The sequence below is a fragment of the Balaenoptera physalus genome (genome assembly GCF_965194825.1).
Source record: "Balaenoptera physalus genome assembly, chromosome: 5".
NCBI classification, from domain to species: Eukaryota; Metazoa; Chordata; class Mammalia; order Artiodactyla; family Balaenopteridae; genus Balaenoptera; species Balaenoptera physalus.
Genome location: NC_138884.1, coordinates 83,396,635 through 83,416,768, shown reverse-complemented (window position 1 = coordinate 83,416,768; position 20,134 = coordinate 83,396,635). Strand labels below are relative to the sequence as shown.

At 38.9% G+C, this 20,134-nt stretch overlaps 1 protein-coding gene across 6 annotated transcripts in view; it reads left to right on the top strand.

Moving 5' to 3' along the window:
* The window catches only part of GRXCR1 (glutaredoxin and cysteine rich domain containing 1), a 364,380-nt gene that overhangs the window by 222,987 nt on the left and 121,259 nt on the right, over window positions 1-20,134 (top strand). Inside the window, exon 1 of one of the 6 annotated variants that reach the window (XM_082464263.1) lies at window positions 12,675-15,693. The exons of the other annotated variants lie outside the window; for them this stretch is intronic. Within the exon in view, the coding sequence (XP_082320389.1) occupies window positions 15,310-15,693 (384 nt within the window). The 5' untranslated portion in view covers window positions 12,675-15,309. Of the gene's footprint in view, window positions 1-12,674; window positions 15,694-20,134 lie in introns of those variants that run through there. 6 annotated transcript variants of the gene reach the window in all.

Here is a 20,134-nt window from a genome sequence, read left to right as displayed (position 1 = left end):
GTGAGAGTAGGCAACCTTGTCTTGTTCCTGATCTTAGAGGGAATGCTTTCAGCTTTTCAACATTGAATATGAAGTTAGCTGTAGGTTTGTTATATATGGCCTTTATTATGTTGAGGTAAGTTCCCTCTATGCCAACTTTCTGGAGAGTGATTATCATAAATGGATGTTGATTTTATCAAAACCTTTTTCTGCATCCCATATGGTTTTTATTTTTCAATTTGTTAATGTGGTATATCACATTGATTGATTTGTGGACATTGAAAAATCCTTGCATCCGTGGGATGAATCCCACTTGATTATGGTTATGATCCTTTTAATGTATTGTTAGTGTCGGTTTGCTAGTATTTTGTTGAGGATTTTTGCATCTGTGTTCATCAGTGATATTGACCTGTAATTTTCTTTTTCTGTGGTATCTTTGTCTGCTTTTGGTATCAGGGTGATGGTGGCCTAACAGAATGAGTTTGGAAGTGTCCCCTCCTCTGCAATTTTTGGAATAGTTTCGGAAGGATAAATGTTAACTCTTCTCTAAATGTTTGGTAGAATTCACCTATGAAGCCATCTGATCCTGGACTTTTGCTTGTTGGGAGTTTTTAAATTACTAATTCAACTTCAGTCCTGGAAATTGGTCGTTCATACTTTCTATTTCTTCCTGGTTCAGTCTTGGGATTGTACCTTTCTAAGGATTTGTCCATTTCTTCTAGGTTGTCCATTTTATTGGCATATAGTTGCTCATAGTAGACTCTTATGATCTTTTGTATCTCTGTGGTGTCAGTTGTAACTTCTTTTTCATTTCTGATTTTATCTGTGTCTGTTACCTTTTTTTTCTTGATGAGTCTGACTAAAGGTTTATCAATTTTGTTTACCTTTTCAAAGAACCAACTTTTAGTTTCATTTATCTTTTAAATTTTTTTTTTAGTCTCTATTTCATTTATTTCTGTTCTGATTTTTATTTCTTTCCTTCTACTAACTTTGGGTTTTGTTTGTTCTTCTTTCTCTAGTTCGTTTAGGTGTAAGGTTAAGTTGTTTATTTGAGATTTTTCTTGTTTCTTAAGGAAAGCTTGTATTGGTATAAACTTCCCTCTTAGAACCGCTTTTGCTGCGTCCCATAGGTTTTGGATTGTCATGTTTTCATTTTCGTTTGTCTCTATGTATTTTTTGATTCCTTCTTTGATTTCTTCAGTGATCCACTGGTTGTTTAGTAGCATATTGTTTAGTCTTCACATGTTTGTGTTTTTTGCAGTTTTTTCTTTAGTTGATTTCTAATCTCATAGCGTTGTGATCAGAAAAGATGATCGATATGATTTCAGTTTTCTTAAATTTACTGAGGCTTAGTTTGTGACCTAGCATGTGATCTATCCTGGAGAATGTCCCATGTGCACTTGAAAAGGATATGTATTCTGCTGCCTTCAGATTGAATGCTCTATGTATGTCAATTAAGTCCATTTGGTCCAATGTGTTATTTAAGGCCTGTGTTTCCTTACTGACTTTCTGTCTGGATGATCTGTCCATTGATGTAAGTGGGGAGTTAAAGTTCCCTACTATTATTGTGTTACTGTTGATTTCTCCTTTTATGTCTGTTATTATTTGCCTTATATTTTGAGGTGCTTCTATGTTGGGTACATATATATTTAAAATTGTTGTATTTTCTTCTTGGATTGATCCCTTGATCATTATGTAGTGTCCTTCATTGTCTCTTGTAAGAGTCTTTATTTCAGAGTCTATTTTGTCTGTTATGAGTATTCCTACTCCAGCTTTCTTTAGATTTCTATTTGCATAGAAAACCTTTTTCCATCCCTTCACATAAGCCTGAATGTGTCTCTAGATAAGAAATGAATCTCTTGTAGGCAGCATATATACAGGTCCTTGTTTTGTATCCATTTAGCTACTCTATATCTTTTGCTTGGAGCATTTAATCCATTTACATTTAAGGTAATTATCCATATGTTTTTTCTCATTGCAATTTTGTTAAATATTTTGGATTTATTTTTGTAGATCTTTTTCTTCCCTTTCTTCTTTTGTTCTCTTCTCTTGGTGATTTGATGACTATCTTTAGTGTTATGTTTGGATTCCTTTTTCTTTTTGTGTGCATATCTATTACAGATTTTTGGTTTGTGGTCACACTGAGATTTTTGTATAGCAGTCTATATAAACTCATGATTGTTTTAAGTTGCTGGTCTCTTAAATTCAAATGCATTTTAAAAACCCTGCATTTGTACTCTCCTCACCTCATGATTACTATTTTTGATATCATATTTTACATCTAATTGTTTTCTATATCCCTTAACTCTATACAAATGATTTTACTACTTTTGTCTTTTAACCTCCCTATAACTTTGTGTGAAAAATCAGCTGATAGCTTTATGGGAGTTCCTTTGTATGTTATTTGTTGCTTTTCCCTTGTTGCTTTTAATATTCTCTCTTTATCTTTAATTTTTGTCATTTTTATTACAATGTGTCTTGGTGTGTTCCTTTTTTGGGTTAATCCTATATGGGACTCTCTGCGATTCCTGGACTTGGGTGACTGTTTCCTTTCCAGATTAAGGAAGTTTTCAGCTATTATCTCTTCAAATATTTTCTCAGGCCCTTTTCCTCCCTCTTCTCCTTCTGGGATTCTGGGACCCCTATAATGCAAATATTAGTGCCCTTGATGTTGTCCCAGAGGTCTCTTAAACTGTCCTCATTTCTTTTCTTTTTTCTGTTCTGTGGCAGTGATTTCCACTACTCTGTCTTCCAGCCATTGATCCGTTCTTCTGTATCATTTAGTCTACTATTGATTTCTTCTAGTGTATTTTTCATTTTAGTTATTGTATTCTTTCTCTCTTTGGTTGTTCTTTATATTTTCTAACTCTTTGTTAAAATCTTCTAACTTCTCACTCTGTGCATATATTCTCCCAAATTCCTTTTTTTTTTTTTTTAAACCCCCACATTTGTTTATTTATTTATTTTTGGCTGTGTTGGGTCTTCGTTTCTGTGCGAGGGCTTTCTCTAGTTGTGGCAAGTGGGGGCCACTCTTCATTGTGGTGCACGGGCCTCTCACTATCGCGGCCTCTCTTGTTGCAGAGCACAGGCTCCAGACGCGCAGGCTCAGTAGTTGTGGCTCACGGGCCTAGTTGTTCCACGGCATGTGGCATCTACCCAGACCAGGGCTCGAACCCGTGTCCCCTGCATTAGCAGGCAGATTCTCAACCACTGTGCCACCAGGGAAGCCCCTCCCAAATTCTTTGATCATCTTTATGATCATTACTCTGAACTCTTTAATTGGGTAGGTTGCCTATCTCCACTTCACTTAGTTCTTCTTCTGGCGTTTTATCTTGTCCCTTCATCTGAAACATATTTCTCTGCTGCCTCGTTTTGTCTAAGTTGCTGTTTGTATTTTTATGTATGTGGTAGGTTAGTTATGTTTTTCGACCTTGAAGAAGTGGCCCTCTGTAGCAGATGTCCTATGCATCCTAGCCGTGCACTCCCCTCTTGTCACCCAAGCTATATGCTCTAGTGGTTCCCCCTAAATGGGTTTCTTGGGTCCCTCTGTTGTGGCAGACTATATGGGCAGTCTGGTAGACTTGCTTGGCCCCTGGTCCGGTTGGCTGCCAGGCTCTGCCTTATGAGGATGTTGCTTGCTGCTATTTAGTGTGACCTGGTCATGAGGCAGCTGGTTGCAGAACCACTGGGCCCCGGGGCCCTGGGGCTAATGCTGGCTCACTGGTGGGTGGAGTCATGGTCCCAAATACTCCAGGGATGTTGCCCACACACTGGCAGGTGAAGCCAGATCCTGGAGTTAGTGCCAGTTACTGTCAGGCACACCTGGTTCCTGGAGTCTGACTGCAGGGCCCAGGGATCCCAGAGCTCATTTCAGATCATTAATGGAAGGGGGAATTTCCTGACACAGTTGGATGTGGGTCCCAGTGTGTCCTGAAGGTCACTGTGGTCTGCTAGTGGGCAGCACTGAGGCCCACCTGGTCCCAGGGTAAGGTCTGGCTTGCTGTTGGTGGGCTTAGTCCAAAGGCTTCAGGATCATAGTTTTCTTGCTTCTAGTGTCTTCCCCCTGGTGGGTGAAACTGGTGTAGAGCCTAGTGCAGGCTTCCTGTTGGGAAGGGCCAGTGTCTGCCCAGTGGTGGGTGCAGCTGGGTCTTGGCCTTCTGGTAGGTAGGGCCATGTCTGGGGGCATGTCTAGAGGTGGCTGTGGGCTCAGGAAGTCTTTCAGCAGCCTGTCTGTGGTTGGGTGGGGCTCGGTCCCTGAACAGTTAGTTTTTTGGCCTGAGGCATTCCAGCACTGGTGCCTATAGATTGTTGGGTGTTGGCACTAATGAGCCAAGATGGCAGTTGCCAGCAGCAGCGTTCATGTGTTTGAATGGTCTACAATATTTCTGCCACCAGTGTCTATGCCCCTAGGGTGAGCCTCAGCCTTCCCCCACCTCTCCATGAGACTCTCCAAGACCAGGAGAGAGGTCTGGCCAGGATCATATCAAATTACTGCTGGTCCTGGTGCACATGGAATTTTGTGTGTGCCCTTTAAGAGTGAAGTCTTTCTTCCCCCAAGTCCTGTAGGGCTCCTGCCATTAAGCTCAGCTGGCCTTTAAAGCCAAATGTTCTGGGGGCTCATCTTCCTGGTGCCAGACCCCTGGGCTGGAGCCTGATTTGGGGCTTAGAACTCTCACTCCTGTAGGAGAACCTCTGCAATATAATTATTCCTCAGTTTATGGGTTGCCCACCCATGGGGTATGAGATTTGATTATATTGTGAGTCTGCCCCTCCTACCCGTCTTGTTGTGGTTCCTTCTTTATGTCTTTAGTTGTTGAAGAGCTTTTCCGATAGGTTCCAGTCTTTTTTGTTGATGGTTGTTCTGCAAGTCATTGTGATTTTGGTGTCCTCATGAGAGGAGGTGAGCTCAGGGTCTTTCTACTCTGCCATCTTGGCCACTCTCCCCCAGTTCAGTATCTTTGATGCTTTATTCATTAATATTTATTCTTGAGTGCCATATTCATTCATCCTATCTGACCTTTTCTCCATCCTGGGGCAGTTGGATTTGTTTTTGTTATGGTTCCGTGCAGAATTTTGAAAAGTATATGTCCCATGTGTAGGATAAATGTATGCTTAAATTTATTCATTCATTTTTCTCTTTATTGGTAATTAAGAGATGTCAGGTCCATACACCAATATCCTGAAGTAATAATGAAGGTAGTTCAAAATCTTTTTATTGATACTATTGGCCTGAGGCATTCCAGCACTGGTGCCTATAGATTGTTGGGTGTTGGCACTAATGAGCCAAGATGGCAGTTGCCAGCAGCAGCGTTCATGTGTTTGAATGGTCTACAATATTTCTGCCACCAGTGTCTATGTCCCTAGGGTGAGCCTCAGCCTCAGCTGTTGGTGGGCTTAGTCCAAAGGCTGCAGGATCATAGTTTTCTTGCTTCTAGTGTCTGCCCCCCGGTGGGTGAAGCTGGTCTAGAGCCTAGTGCAGGCTTCCTGTTTGGAAGGGCTACTGTCTGCCCAGTGGTGGGTGCAGGTGGGTCTTGAAGGATACGTTCCCACCAACAGTGCAGGAAGGTTCCTTTTTCAGCACACCCTTTTCAGCATTTATTGTTTCTAGATTTTTTGATAATGGCCATTCTGACTGGTGTGAGGTGATACCTTGTAGTTTTGATTTGCATTTCTCTAATAATTAGTGATGTTGAGCATCTTTTCATGTGCCTCTTAGCCATCTGTATGTCTTCTTTGGTGAAATGTCTATTTAGGTCTTCTGCCCATTTTTTAATTGAATTGTTTGTTTTTTTGATATTGAGCTCCATGAGCTGTTTGTATATTTTGGAGATTAATCCTTTGTCCATTGTTTCATTTGCAAATATTTTCTCCCATTCTGAGGGTTATCTTTTCATCCTGTTCATGGTTTCCTTTGCTGTGCAAAAGCTTTGAAATTTAATTAGGTCCTATTTGTTTATTTTTGTTTTTATTTCCATTACTCTTGGAGGTGGGTCAAAAAAGATCTTGCTGCGGTTTATGTCAGAGTGTTTTTCCTATGTTTTCCTTTAAGAGTTTTATAGTGTCTGGTCTTACATTTAGTTCTTTAATCCATTTTGAGTTTATTTTTGTGTATGGTGTTAGAGAGTGTTCTAATTTCATTCTTTTATATGTAGCTGTCCAGTTTTCCAAGTACTGCTTATTGAAGAGGCTGTCTTTTCTCCATTGTATGTTCTTGCCTCCTTTGTTGTAAATTAGGTGACCATATGTGCGTGGGTTTATCTCTGGGCTTTCTATCCTGTACCATTGATCTATATTTCTGTTTTTGTGCCAGTACCATACTATCTTGATTACTGTAGTTTTGTAGTATAGTTTGAAGTCAGGGAGCCTGATTCCTCTAGCTCTGTTTTTCTTCCTCAAGATTGCTTTGGCTATTTGGGGTCTTTTGTGTTTCCATACGAATTGTAAAATTTTTGGTTCTAATTCTGTGAAGAATGCCATTGGTAGTTTGATAGGGATTACATTGAATCTGTAGATTGCTTTGGGTAGTATAGTCATTTTCACAATATTGATTCTTCCAATCCAAGGACATGGTATATCTCTCCATCTGTTGGTATAATCTTTAATTTCTTTCATCAGTGTTTTATAGTTTTCTGAGTACAAGTCTTTCACCTCCTTAGGTAGGTTTATTCCTAGGTATTTTATTCTTTTTGCTGCGATGGTAAATGGGATTGTTTCCTTAATTTCTCTTTCTGATTTTTTGTTGTTAGTGTATAGGAATGCCAGAGATTTCTGTGCATTAATTTTGTATCCTACAACCTTACCAAATTCATTGATTAGTTCTAGTAGTTTTCTGGTGGCATCTTTAGGATTTTCTATGTATAGTATCATGTCATCTGCAAACAGTGACAGTTTTACTTCTTCTCCAATTTGTATTCCTTTTATTTCTTTTCCTTCTCTGATTGCTGTGGGTAGAACTTCCAAAACTATGTTGAATAATAGTGGCGAGAGTGGACATCCTTGTCTTGTTCCTGATCTTAGTGGAAATGCTTTCAGTTTTTCACCATTGAGTATGATGTTTTCTGTGGGTTTCTCATATATGGCCTTTATTATGTTGAAATAGTTTCCCTCTATGCCCATTTTCTGGAGAGTTTTTATGATAAATGGTGTTGAATTTTGTCAAAAGCTTTTTCTGCATCTATTGAGATGATCATAAGGCTTTTATCCCTTAATTTGTTGATATGGTGTATACATTTGATTGATTTGCATATATTATAGAATCCTTGCATCCCTGGGATAAATCCCACTTGATCAGGGTGTCTGATCCTTTTAATATGTTGTTGGATTCTGTTTCCTAGCATTGTGTTCAGGATTTTTGCATCTATATTCATCAGTGATATTGGTCTATAATTTTCTTTTCTTGTGATATCTTTTTCTGGTTTTGGTATCAGGGTGATGGTGGCTTCGTAGAATGAATTTGGAAGTGTTTCTCCCTCTGCAATTTTTTGGAAGAGTTTGAGAAGAATCGGTGTTAGCTATTATTTAAATGTTTGATAGAATTCACCTGTGAAGCCTTGGACTTTTGTTTATTGGAAGATTTTAAATTACAGTTTCAATTTAGGTCTGTTTATATTTTCTAATTCTTCCTGGTTCAGTCTTGGAAAATATACCTTTCCAAGAATTTGTCCATTTCTTCTGGTTGTCCATTTTATTGGCATATAGTTGTTTGTAGTAGTCTCTTATAATCCTTTGTATTTCTGTGGTGTCAGTTGTGATTTCTCCATTTTCATTTCTAATTTTATTGATCTGCATCCTCTCCCTTTTTTTCATTATGAGTCTGGCTAAGGGTTTATCAATTTTGTTTATCTTCTCAAAGAACCAGCTTTTAGTTTTATTGATCTTCATTTTTTCTTCATTTCTATTTCGTTTATTTCTGCTCTGATCTTTATGATTTCTTTCCTTCTACTGACTTTGGGTTTTCTTTGTTCTTCTTTCTCTAGTTGCTTTAGATGTAGGGTTATATTGTTTATTTGAGATTTTTCTTGTTTCTTGAGGTGAGATTGAATTGATATAAACTTCCCTCTTAGAACTGCTTTTGCTGTGTCCAATAGCTTTTGGGTCATTTTGTTTTCATTGTCATTTGTTTCTATGTATTTTTTTATTTCTTCTTTGATTTCTTCAGTGATCTCTTGGTTATTTAGTAGCACACTGTTTAGCCTCCATGTATTTGTGGTTTTTACAGTTTTTTCCTGTAATTGATTTCCAATCTCATAGTGTTGTGGTCAGGAAAGGTCCTTGATACAATTTAAATTTTCTTAACTTTACTGAGGCTTGATTTGTGATTCAAGATGTGATCTATCCTGGAGAATGTTCCATGTGCACTTGAGAAGAAAGTGTATTCTGCCACTTTCAGGTGTAATATTCTATAAATATCAATTAAATCTATTTGGTCTGTTGTGTCATTTAAAGCTTGTGTTTCCTTTTTTATTTTCTGTTTGGATGTTCTGTCCATTGGTGTAAGTGGGGTGGTAAAGTCCCCTACTATTATTGTCTTACTGTCAGTTTCCCCTTTCATGGTTGTTAGCATATGCCTTATGTATTGAGGTACTCCTATGTTGGGTGCATAAACATTTATAATTGTTATATCTTCTTCTTGGATTGATCCCTTGATCATTATGTAGTGTCCTTCCTTATGTGTTATAACAGTCTTTATTTCAAAGTCTGTTTTATCTGATACAAGTATTGCTACTCCAGCTTTCTTTTGATTTCCATTTGCATGGAATACCTTTTTCTATCCCTTCACTTTCAGTCTGTATGTGTCCCTGTGTCTGAAGTGGGTCTCTTGTAGACAGCATATATATGGGTCTTGTGTTTGTATCCATTCAGCCAGTCTGTGTCTTTTGGTTGGGGCATTTAATCCATTTACATTCAAGGTTATTATCAATATGTATGTTCCTATTACCATTTTCTTAATCGTTTTGGGTTTGTTTTTGTGGGTCTTTTTTTTCTACTGTGTTTCCCGCCTAGCGAAGTTTCCTTAGCGTTTGTTGTAAATCTGGCTTGGTGCTGAATTCTCTTAGCTCTTGCTGGTCTGAAATGCTTTTGATTTCTCCGTCAAATCTGAAAGAGATCCTTGCCAGGTAGAGTAATCTTGGTTGTAGGTTTTTCTCTTTCTTTATTTTATGTATATCCTGCCACTCCCTTCTGTCCTGCAGAGTTTCTGCTGAAAAATCAGCTGATAACCTTATGGGGATTCCTTTATATGTTATTTTTTGTTTTTCCCTTGCTGCTTTTAATATTTTTTCTTTGAATTTAATTTTTGTTAGTTAGATTAATATGTGTCTTGGTGTGTTTCTCCTAGGGTTTATCCTGTATGGGACTCTCTGCACTTCCTGGACATGGGTGACTATTTCCTTTCCCATGTTAGGGAGGTTTTCCACTATAATCTCTTCAGATATTTTCTCAGACCCTTTCTTTTTCTCTTCTTCTTCTGGGACCCCTATAATTTGAATATTGGTGCGTTTAGTGTTGTCCCAGAGGTCTCTGAGATTGTCTTCAATTCTTTTTTCTTTATTCTGCTCCTTGGCAGATATTTCCACCATTTTGCCTTCCAGCTCACTTATTCGTTCTTCTGCCTCAGTTATTCACTTACTGATTCCTTCTAGTGTATTTTTCATTTCAGTTATTGTGTTGTTCATCTCTGTTTGTTCTTTAGCTCTTCTAGATCTTTGTTAAACATTTCTGGTATTTTCTCAATCCGTGCCTCCATTCTATTTCTAAGATTCTGGATCATCTTTACTATCTTTACTCTGAATTCTTTTTCAGGTAGATTGCCTATTTCCTCTTCATTTATTTGGTCTTTTAGGTTTTTACCTTGCTCCTTCATCTGTGACATATTTTTTTGCCATGTCTTTTCTTTTTTCTTTTTTCTTTTTTTATAAATAAATAAATTAATTAATTTATTTATTTTTGGCTGTGTTGGGTCTTCGTTTCTGTGCAAGGGCTTTCTCCAGTTGTAGCGAGCGGGGGCCACTCTTCATCGTGGTGCGTGGGCCTCTCACTGTCGCGGCCTCTCCTGTTGCAGAGCACAGGCTCCAGATGCACAGGCTCAGTAGTTGTGGCTCACGGGCTTAGTTGCTCCGTGGCATGTGGGATCTTCCCAGACCAGGGCTCGAACCTGTGTCCCCTGCATTGGCAGGCAGATTCTTAATGACTGCACCACCAGGGAAGCCCTTTTCTTTTTTTTTGAGTGGCATTGTGTTCCTGTCTTAGGTTGTTTGGCCTAAGGCTTCCAACACTGCAGTTTGTAGGCTGCTGGGTAGAGCTGTGTCTTGGTGCTGAAGTGAGGACCTCCAGGAGACCTCACTCTGATGAATATTCTCTGGGGTCTGAGGTTATCTGTTAGTCCAGTGGTTCGTACTTGGAGCTCCCACTGCAGGAGCTTCAGCCCTACTCCTGGCTTGTGAACCAAGATCCTGCAAAACACACGGGGTGGCAAAAAAAAAAAAAAAAAAAAAAGGTGGAAAAGGCCTTGGCTGTGGAGGGCGTGGCCTATGCATGGGTGAGTTTTGGGCAGTGGGCAGGGCCTATGCTTAGTACTCACAGGGCTGGAAAAGGTGGGGGGTGGGGGGATGGGGCTTAGTCTCAGCAGACCAGAAGTGGCCTCTGGTCTCAGAGGGTGGGCAACCCCACCTGGGAGCCCAGCATGCTTCCTGGGCTCGAGTGGGCGGGGCAAACACCCTCCACTCCTCTCCTGCTCCTCCTGTCCTGGAGAGTCCCTCCTGCAAGCCTCCTGGCCTCCCTCCTATGTCCCCGGGACCCACTCAGCCTGTAGTGGGCTTCGGAGGGTAGGGATCTGCTTGGGAACTTAGCAGGCTTCCTGGGCCTGAGTGGGTGGGGCAAATGCCTCCCGCTCCTCTCCTGCTCCTTCCATCCTGGAGTGTCCCAACTACCTGCCTCTCCTGTTCTCCCAGGCCTCCCTCCTATGCCCCCAGGACCCACTCAGCCTGGAGTGGGCTTTGGAGAGTGGGAGATCGACCTGGGAGCTTAGGGCCCCAGTGGGTGGAGCAAACACCCTCCACTCCTCTCCCACTCCTCTGGTCCTGGAGGCCCCCTCCTGCCTGCCTCTCCTGTTCTCTCCCAGATTCCTTTCTTTGCCCCCAGGACTAACCCAGCCTGGAGGGGACCTCTGAGGGCATAGGACCCGGCCTGAGAGCCAGCCGACTTCCCCGGCGGATTGGGCAGGGGAAATGCTGGGCCTGCTCCCCCCTGATCCAAGCCCCTGAGGGTCCCTCCAGGTGTGGGAACCCCTCCTCCCCCTCAGCCTCCCTTCAGGCGTCGGTCCTGTCCAGCCTCCACTTCTCCTACCCCCTCAGTCCTCTGACATCCTACAGGTTCGCTTGGGGGTTCTTCTTGTCTCCTTGGGCATTGGGGTCCCCCACCAGTGTCCAGCAGGCACCCTAGTTGTGGGGAGGTGCGAACTCTGCATCTTCCCACACCACCATCTTGACTCCTCCCCCCATTCCATTTTAATAAGGGACTTGAGCGTCCATGGATTTTAGTAACCATGGGGGTCCTGGAACCAATCCCCCAGGATACCTAGGGATGACTATATGTATGTTTAGCTATTTTAAGTAACTGTTGGGAATTTATAGCTACCATCCGTTGATCAGCATTCGAAGCACTTCATATATATCATTCTAGTCAATCTTGCCAAACATTCTATGCAATAAAAACTACTATTTGACAGATGAGGAAACTGAGGCTCAAGGTCACTTAGGGGTGGCATATCCAAGGTTTAAACCCAGCATTGTGTACACCCACAGCCCCCGTTCTTAACCACTAATCTATAAGCTAAGAAATCATCCATCTTTCTTGTTATATAATAAAATAATAGTCCTGTTTTCAAAGAATATTTTCTTTAATGCACTCAGTTTCTTTTCTGATTAGAAGTTCTCTGCCCTTCAAATGAATAACTGAGCTGTGAATTTTGATTTGCAAATTCATATTTGTTAAGAAAAGTTCAATATTCTATAAGCTGAAAAGTTTCAGGAATAGCTTGTTTTCCCTATTTTACTGATGGTTAGTAAATCTTTTTTTTCCTCTCTAGTCACCAATGTAGTTAGAAAATAAAAATTGATAGGTTCTTTCCATCCAAACAGAAGTTCTGAGAACAGCACTTGGGGAGTGAGTCATGATTTATTGCTTCTCTAGGGACAAGTGTTGCTGGAGAAAAGACCATTACCTTGCCAACGACTGGCAATATTTCTGCAAGACCAAAAAATAAAGTAGTGAATATGATAGCTATAAAGTAGCAGCAAATGGAGACATTTTGCACATATTTACTGTGATCCAAGGGATTAAAAACTTATGCTCCAAATGCTAGAAATATGGTTAACATTACTTCTCACCATGCAGTGATAATCACACACAGAATAGTATGTGGGGCAATATTTGGAGACAAGATGAGTAAAAGAATAATTATATTTTTATGTCATACTTTCTCTGCAAATAAGGAAATAATTAGATATTCTGATTAAAAAACTAATGCCAACAAGAAATACCCAGGCCTAGGTCTAGCTGCTAGGTTATTGTTTCTACTGGGAATTGAACAAGGGGTATTTTTTTCTTTGAATACATCATTAATGGTAATTTCCAAAGTAGTTCTAGTTTGCTTAATGAAACATTTGACCCTCTATAGCTTCTGGAATTTTTAACTTTCTATTTTAAATAAATAGATGCCCATTGGTAACAAACTTGAAATATTTCTGTATTGGTAATATGGTTTATCATGTTAATGGGGTTTTTGTTCATGTTTTGAGGGGTTGCATAAATCAAGGGTTAGGTTAGGAAGGAAAGGTCTTGCTAGTCTTGCCCTCTTTTGAGAAGAACTTTGTAGAATGGGAGTCATACTTGTCTTTGGCCACTCTGTCTTTTTTTAGTTCTTTCAACGAACCTATGGTTTTCTGCCTCAAGGCCTTTTCACTTGCCACTGAAGTTTAGGAACTATCTCCAACTACTCCTGCCCACCTCAATCAGTCTCTTCTAATTTTGCTAGACCCTAGTTTAATGTCTTCTCTTCAGAGAGGCTTACTGTGACTTTTCTAAAGTAGGCTCCCTTCTTATATCATTTCTGATTATATCCACTTTTTTTCACTTGGTCATGCTTGTTACAGTTTTTATTATTATCTTTATTTGTTTATTGAATGTTAACTCTCAAGGCAGTGATCATGCCTATTACACTCACCTGCATAGATCCAGCAACTTTTTGACATTTAGTAGGTGCCCAATAAATATTGTTAAATGAATAAATGATGGTAAGAGTACCTCTGAAGGAAAAGAAGGAAATTCTTGCTCAAGGGGGGATGCTAGACTGGCAAAGCAATTATAATGTAGGGACTAATAAACTGATACTGGGAAAAGGTGGCAAGTGGAGTAGTTAGAAAGTGCTATGTTCACGTTGAGCAGCTGGGAACAAACTGTAAACAGAATGAGAGTGGAGAGTGTTGAGAATAGCGTTGGTGTGTTTTATTGGCAACGACTATAAGTTTGGTTATTTCAAAAAAGAGGGATTCTGTATGTGCTTAAAATACACTGTGTTGCACTATAGCTATTTTGTCTAAACATTATGTTACCAATGGAAGGTATGGGACATAATTTTATATATCTTTATATTTGCTATAGTCTCCAGCTATGTCTTACTCTTGGGTGGCACTCAGTAGATGATTGTGGGATACTCATTGCCTGAATGAAAAATGAATTACAAAGATTTATCCACTGAAAAGAACAGCTTAATTTTTTATTTTAGCTTAAGATAGGTGTGTGAATTATAAATATCTAGGGCATATTATACATCACGGCACATATCTTCTTACACTAGCATATACTTCCTTTTACTTGTAGTCCAATGCAGTGGTCGTGGCTGTGAGTTTCTCTGTGACTCTGACAAGCTCAGCATATGACAAGATTGCTGGGGCCGTCCAGCTAGCAGATGGGAAGAGAAACAGCATGGACAGGACACTGTCTGTCAACTGCCTTGGCCCACAAATGACACGTCACTTTTGCTCACATCCCCTTGGCAAAAGCTAAGCATTTGCTTCCTCTCCCTTAATGCAAGAGGCTGAACAATGTAGTTATGTGTGCATCAGAGCATCTCACCTTTGTACACACTGGAAGACATTTCACAAAGTTACTAACATCTCTAGTGACATTAGTTGTGACTTTTATTTTCAACTTTAAGCTGTTAAGTATTTTCTGAAGTAAGTATAAATTGAGGTTATAATCAGGTGAAGACGTATAAAGATTTAAAAAGCTTGAAGCTCAGTATGAGAGCCAGCTGAGTATCCTCCCTCTGGAGGTTCAGACAGGTTGGGGCACTTACTATGGTATAAGTTCCAATATCTCCTTGTATCTTAGGAGCTTCTTCAGGTGCTTGCCAAAGTGACAGAAAATCCACTGAGCACAGCGTAAGGAGGACCCTTCTCTATGCATGGGTGATTTGGATATGATATTTATCAATGCTGATCACCTGGATTGCTTTGGCTGATCTGGCTGGCTTGGAGGATTTTCCATTCTTCCCTCGCTGTTCCATGTTTCCTTTCCAAAACCTTTCCCTTTGTCAAAGAGAGGAGTGTTTTCTGCTAGCAAAAGTGGGAAAGCAACAAAAGAAAAGATATTTTTTGTTATAACCTGTTAAAAAGCTATTCTTTAGCAAAACTACTTGTGCATGAAGATGAAGGTGTAGATTGAAAATTCATCATATACAATATGGATGAAGTCTAACTGATGATTTAATAAGAGCTAATATTGATAGCTCTATGCAGGCATGTAATATGTTCACTGCCCTTTTTAAAGAGCGTGAAAGACAGAAGGAATAAGCACTGTGAGAAGACTATGCCACCTCCCATCCTACACATTTGATTCCATATTTTATCCCTGGTCTCCATTCTGAGCTGTTAGAGGTATTTCTGCTGCTAAGATCCTTTTCAACACTCACCACTGGCTTCAAAGTTCAAGTCTTTCATTTCCTTGCCCCGTACTTATTTTCTGTTTCATTGCATACTACTTTCTTGCACTTGTCTTGTTAAAGCGTCCACCATGGCTATTTAATATTTAAAGGCTGGGATCACTTTGCAGGTTTTAGTTTAAAGGTAACCATAGCAGACACACACACATTCATTATTAATAGCAGAGATGCACTCTAAGTTCTTGGGAATCTTCTTTCGTTTTGATGTTAGTTTCATATGAGTGCTGCTGTCACTAGAATTAAGCTCTGGTATTGTTATATGGAAAGTGGACTAATGCAGTAACCAGGGAACCAGAATTATGTGAACAGCTTATTATGTGGATGGGACCATGCTAAAAAGGGAGATGAAGCCAGAAAATGACAGGTCACGGAAAGTCCGGTTTCGGATCGCGTCATCTCACAGTGGGCGAGTTCTGAAGGAGGTATATGAAGATGGGCCACCGGCAGGCTCTCTGGATTCTGAATGTGCCAGTATCTGTGCCATAGATGGGCTCAGTGAGTCTGATGGACAGCAGAACGGCCACATAGGATTGGAAGGGGACGAGCAGGAGAATGACCAGGATAACTTGCTGGTGTTAGCAAGGGCTGCCAGCGAGAAGGGGTTTGGTACAAGAAGAGTCAACATTTTAAGCAAAAATGGCACAGTCAGAGGTGTTAAATATAAAGTCAGTGCTGGACAAGCTCTATTTAACAATTTGACCAAAGTATTACAGGTAAGTCACTGTACTTTGTCCTTCCTGATCTTTGTTTCTAATTCACCATCTCAACACCTCTCTGTTCTCCAGTTTAAAGCAAACCTCTCTTATTCATGATTCCTACATACTTCATGAGTCACTTCTACATCTAGGATATTGTCTCAACAGCCATTGGTTAAAAATAAGGTCATATGCTTAGCAAACTAGATTGACTTCTCAAAGCCAAATTCCTAACATGTAAGTAGTCTTCTTTTAGGGCGTAATGACTAAAACAATATATCTGTTTCTTAGCCAAGGAAGGGAAGAAGACAGACTGTAGTCTTCAAAGCATTTGAGCAAAGCTTAGGAGTTAATTTCTGGTTAATCATCCTTAAGACACCAGTTTAGCATTTATCATCACTTGTATAGATATTTAAACCAGAAAAGGCTGAGTACTGCATTCAGTGGAGTTGGATTCAGCTGGAACGTTATGTAGATATAAAGGCTTCCTCCCATTCCTGGGGAGGTTGCAGATTTCATCTGAGGTGCATTTCTCCATTAATTTGCTTAAGAACTCTAGGGCAGCACTTGAAAAAGTTATTCTATAAATGTACAGATTGAGATCAGATTTTATAGTAAAAAATTAGCCCTTAAGATATGATAGATTCTGCCCAGTAATGTAGGAATGTATTATTCAGGTCCTGGGCCTTTGGCAATGATCTTATGTTAAGTTTTTGAAATTGGCTGGAAGCATTGGTGAAATGATTTTCTGTTAAAAACAGGCATCATTATTTTCAGGAATGGAGTTCATAATCACTACCATTAAGGTAGCAAGCCAGTATTTTTCATTGTAATACCATTTTATATTATTCTCAATATTTAAATAAAATGATCTCTTGTGATGAATTATTCAATGCCTTGACATTATATAACAACACGGGAGTGGTGGGGATTTTAACCAAAGACACTTATTTTTCATTTAAAGGAAGTATTTGGAAAAGTCACATCATGAGGATTTAGAAAAGAAATCAAAGGATAAAAGCAGTTAAAAGCAAAGGTTTTTTTCATTTATAGAATTTACCCGTGAAGGATTTCACAGCTTAGGGGAGGGGGTTGAGAACCAAAAATCAGAAACTGATGACTATGTTTTACTAGGTTGGACGCAGTCCTGTGTGGATTTCTAGTCATTAGGTTGAGTTCATCTTAGTGGCCTCTGTGTTTCACCCAATGCAGAAATTGTTATTGCTAAAGTGTAGACCAAGACTCTGTAAAAATTGTTTAAAAATGTTTGCATTCTTGTGATTAATTTAGCTTGTCATGATTTCAATTGCTGTATGATATGGAGGATTATTTACAAAACTGCTGTACCGATTTTAGTACTTAGATTTGAATTTGTTGTTCAGATCTCTCAAGAAACCTATCATTTATGAGTAAATACCTTAAATCTTCAAAACCTATGAGAGAAGAGCTTTTCCTCCCTATGGCTTTATCCTGATACTGCTATAAATTCACAAAGAGGAAATAGAAGAACTTACAAAGTCAAAATTTAGTACTAGATTAGGTTGCAGTATTTACTTATATTTTTATGTATAATTCCATCCCACCGTTTTTTGGAGAAAAAAGTCTGTCATTTTCTAATAATTTAACCTCATTCCATTTATCCCATGCTTTAAGAAAACAATAATGGTTCCTAGCAGAGGTCCCTCAAAGTCTGATATTTAATCAGTTTCTTTTGGTCATTCTTTTTTTTAAAATAATTGTACAGTAATCAGCACATTGTAGGTATTCACAAATTTTGACCATCATCATTAGTTTCATCATCATTATCATTGCCATCATCATCGTGGGAATATTCTCCGATCTCTCCAGGATAAAGTTAAAGGAGCTCCTACCTTGAATCAGGCTGGCAGCTGTACTATTCTAAGGGGCTCCATTCACATCACTGTGTGAGCAGCACAGCTTGGAGTTGTGCAGTGCAGTCTGCACAGCGTTATGTTGAGAGCTGACTTGGATACTTGCTGCTTGCTAAGAGATGTGTATGTCATAATGGATGACAAATATCTTAGGCATATGTCTTAGGATGACTGAGTAGGTCACGCCCACAGGCATCCCACGGTACAGTAGCAGGGAAGCCCCCGGGGGTAAAAGCAGAAGTTACCATTCAATTACTCCCCTAAGTGTGATATAGGGGCCAGATGTGACTCTTCCCTGGATCTCTGTATATTTTCTGAATTCCTTGGAAAGTAAGCAGCAAACTTAACTAGATGTAACTGTAATGTAGCAATTTCTCTCAGTAAGGAAAAGTGAGGAGTCAGGTGTCATATCTTGGATATTTGATTAAGGTTCCAATGCACAGCCAATCTGATTGAAGAAAGGAACTGTGATTGAAGAAACAGTCAAGTTTTTCTTCCCTTTTTAGGTTATAAAATCTTAAAGCACTCAACATGAAACTTGAGAGGGGGCACTAAATACAAATAATATCTTTCAAAGACCCTGTAAATCACTTTGCTTCCTCTCTATTAGTTTTCCATTATGTTATTGCTGTCTCATAAAACATTGGCATGTGCTTTGCAAAAATTTCAACTGTGCAGAGAATAGTCATTGAAATTATTTGCTCCAAACATTTACACTTCTTAGCAGCACTTATTTAGAAAGTTGTCTGTAAAAGGGACATTAGAACAAATTTCCATTTCGTTTGTCAATTAATTTATCCTATAGAATTCTGGGTAATTGAGAATGTGCAGTATTAATCAAGGTTTTTAAGGGTAGTGATGGGCCAGGAGAGAAAAGGTCACCTGGATGATCAGGTGGCCCTTATAGACTGTGGTTCGTTGGTGAATCACTCAAGAGCCTGGAGCTGGTCTAAGTTATGGCTTTTCAGATGCCTGACTTTTTCATTTCTCTCAGAGAGGACAAGAATGTAATGCTTAAGAGAGGCCAATTTGGAAATCTGAAAACCTAGAATCTAGTCATGGCCTGGAAATAGGCATGTATTAGAAACTGTTTAGGTTGTTCTTACATACAGTAAAGAGAATTATTGACCTAGATGTAAAAGGAAATTTTAATAAAAAATATTCCTTAGTGTTCTTTATGGCTTCAATGTTTAATGAGGAAAATGAAGCAGATATGTATTGATCTATGATTTTTTTATTCTGATCAGGTTAGATCACCAGGAGGGTATTTCCTGAGCCAAAGATAAATACAGGTATACTGATAGGCATGTTTCCTATTGGTATCCATCACTAGTTTGTTTAGAAACAGGCCCAGAAATCTTACCATTATTCTCTGATATAGGTGTTCTTTTTTAGTTCTCTTTAAGAAATTGTGCTGTAAGGATGTTTCTATCTGATAATAATTTTACCCATTATTTGAAAATTTTAGAGAGATTATTTTTTATTTAAAAAAATTATTCCTTGTTATCTCATGCAAGACAAATTGCAAAACAACTGCGTATCTCATAGCTCTTCACCCAGTTCACATGATTGAATTTGAGATACACCTTGTTCTTAGCAGCAACATTATTTCCAAAGTCTCTTAGGGTGGGTCAATGATACAGACAATTAAGGTCATTAATTTTTTCTAATTTATTTTTACGAGATTACATTTCAGTTGGTAATCTTTTCTTGACCTTATCCTCAAACTTTGTAAGCATACTCTGTTAGAATCACGTACTATAATTTCCATAATTTTAGTTCCCTCTCTTTCTACAAATTTAACATTACTGTATTAGAGAAAAATAGATGCAAAGAAGGAAGGTAATTTCAGCACATATTATAATAATTTGGTGGCTCCTTTCTAAGAACTCAAATTAGACATTAACCTCCATCTATGTATGTACATGCATACCTCTGGCCAACGTGCTCATATTTATGAGCATTCTAACATTTCAAGACAAATAAAATAAAATAAAAATAATAATGCACTTGCAGAACAATTTACATTATGCAAAGGGTTTTACAGACATTATTTTACTTAATTGTACCCAAAATTTTGTGAAATAAACAGGATATTATTATTATGATGATGTCTGTTTTAAAATAACTGAATATCAGAGAAATTAATTGTTTGGCCCAAAGCTAGAATTCTGCCTTTTGCTGTTTTGGCTTTGTTAGTTTTTAAAAGTATAATGCTCTATGCTCTATAAAATTCCCAGCTTTACCTTTTGAAATATTATAATAATAACAAATGTGAAGATTTACAAGACTAAATATATCATGTTATGATATCATCTGGTCTTTTGAAACTTCAACGTTTGGTTAGCAGCTTTTAAAATCTATCATTTATTGAATGTTCAATCTTCACCTAGGGGAGGTTTTTCTGCAGTTAAATAGCTTCTATCCAGTTTTAAATTATACTTTTAAAATTTATCAAAACATCATTTCTATAGCATCATTTGATTGAATTGTCATGAGATTGGAGGAGTTGAGACTGCGGGGGGATGGCTAGGTTCACTCAAGGAAGACAGCTGCTCAGCTTTGCT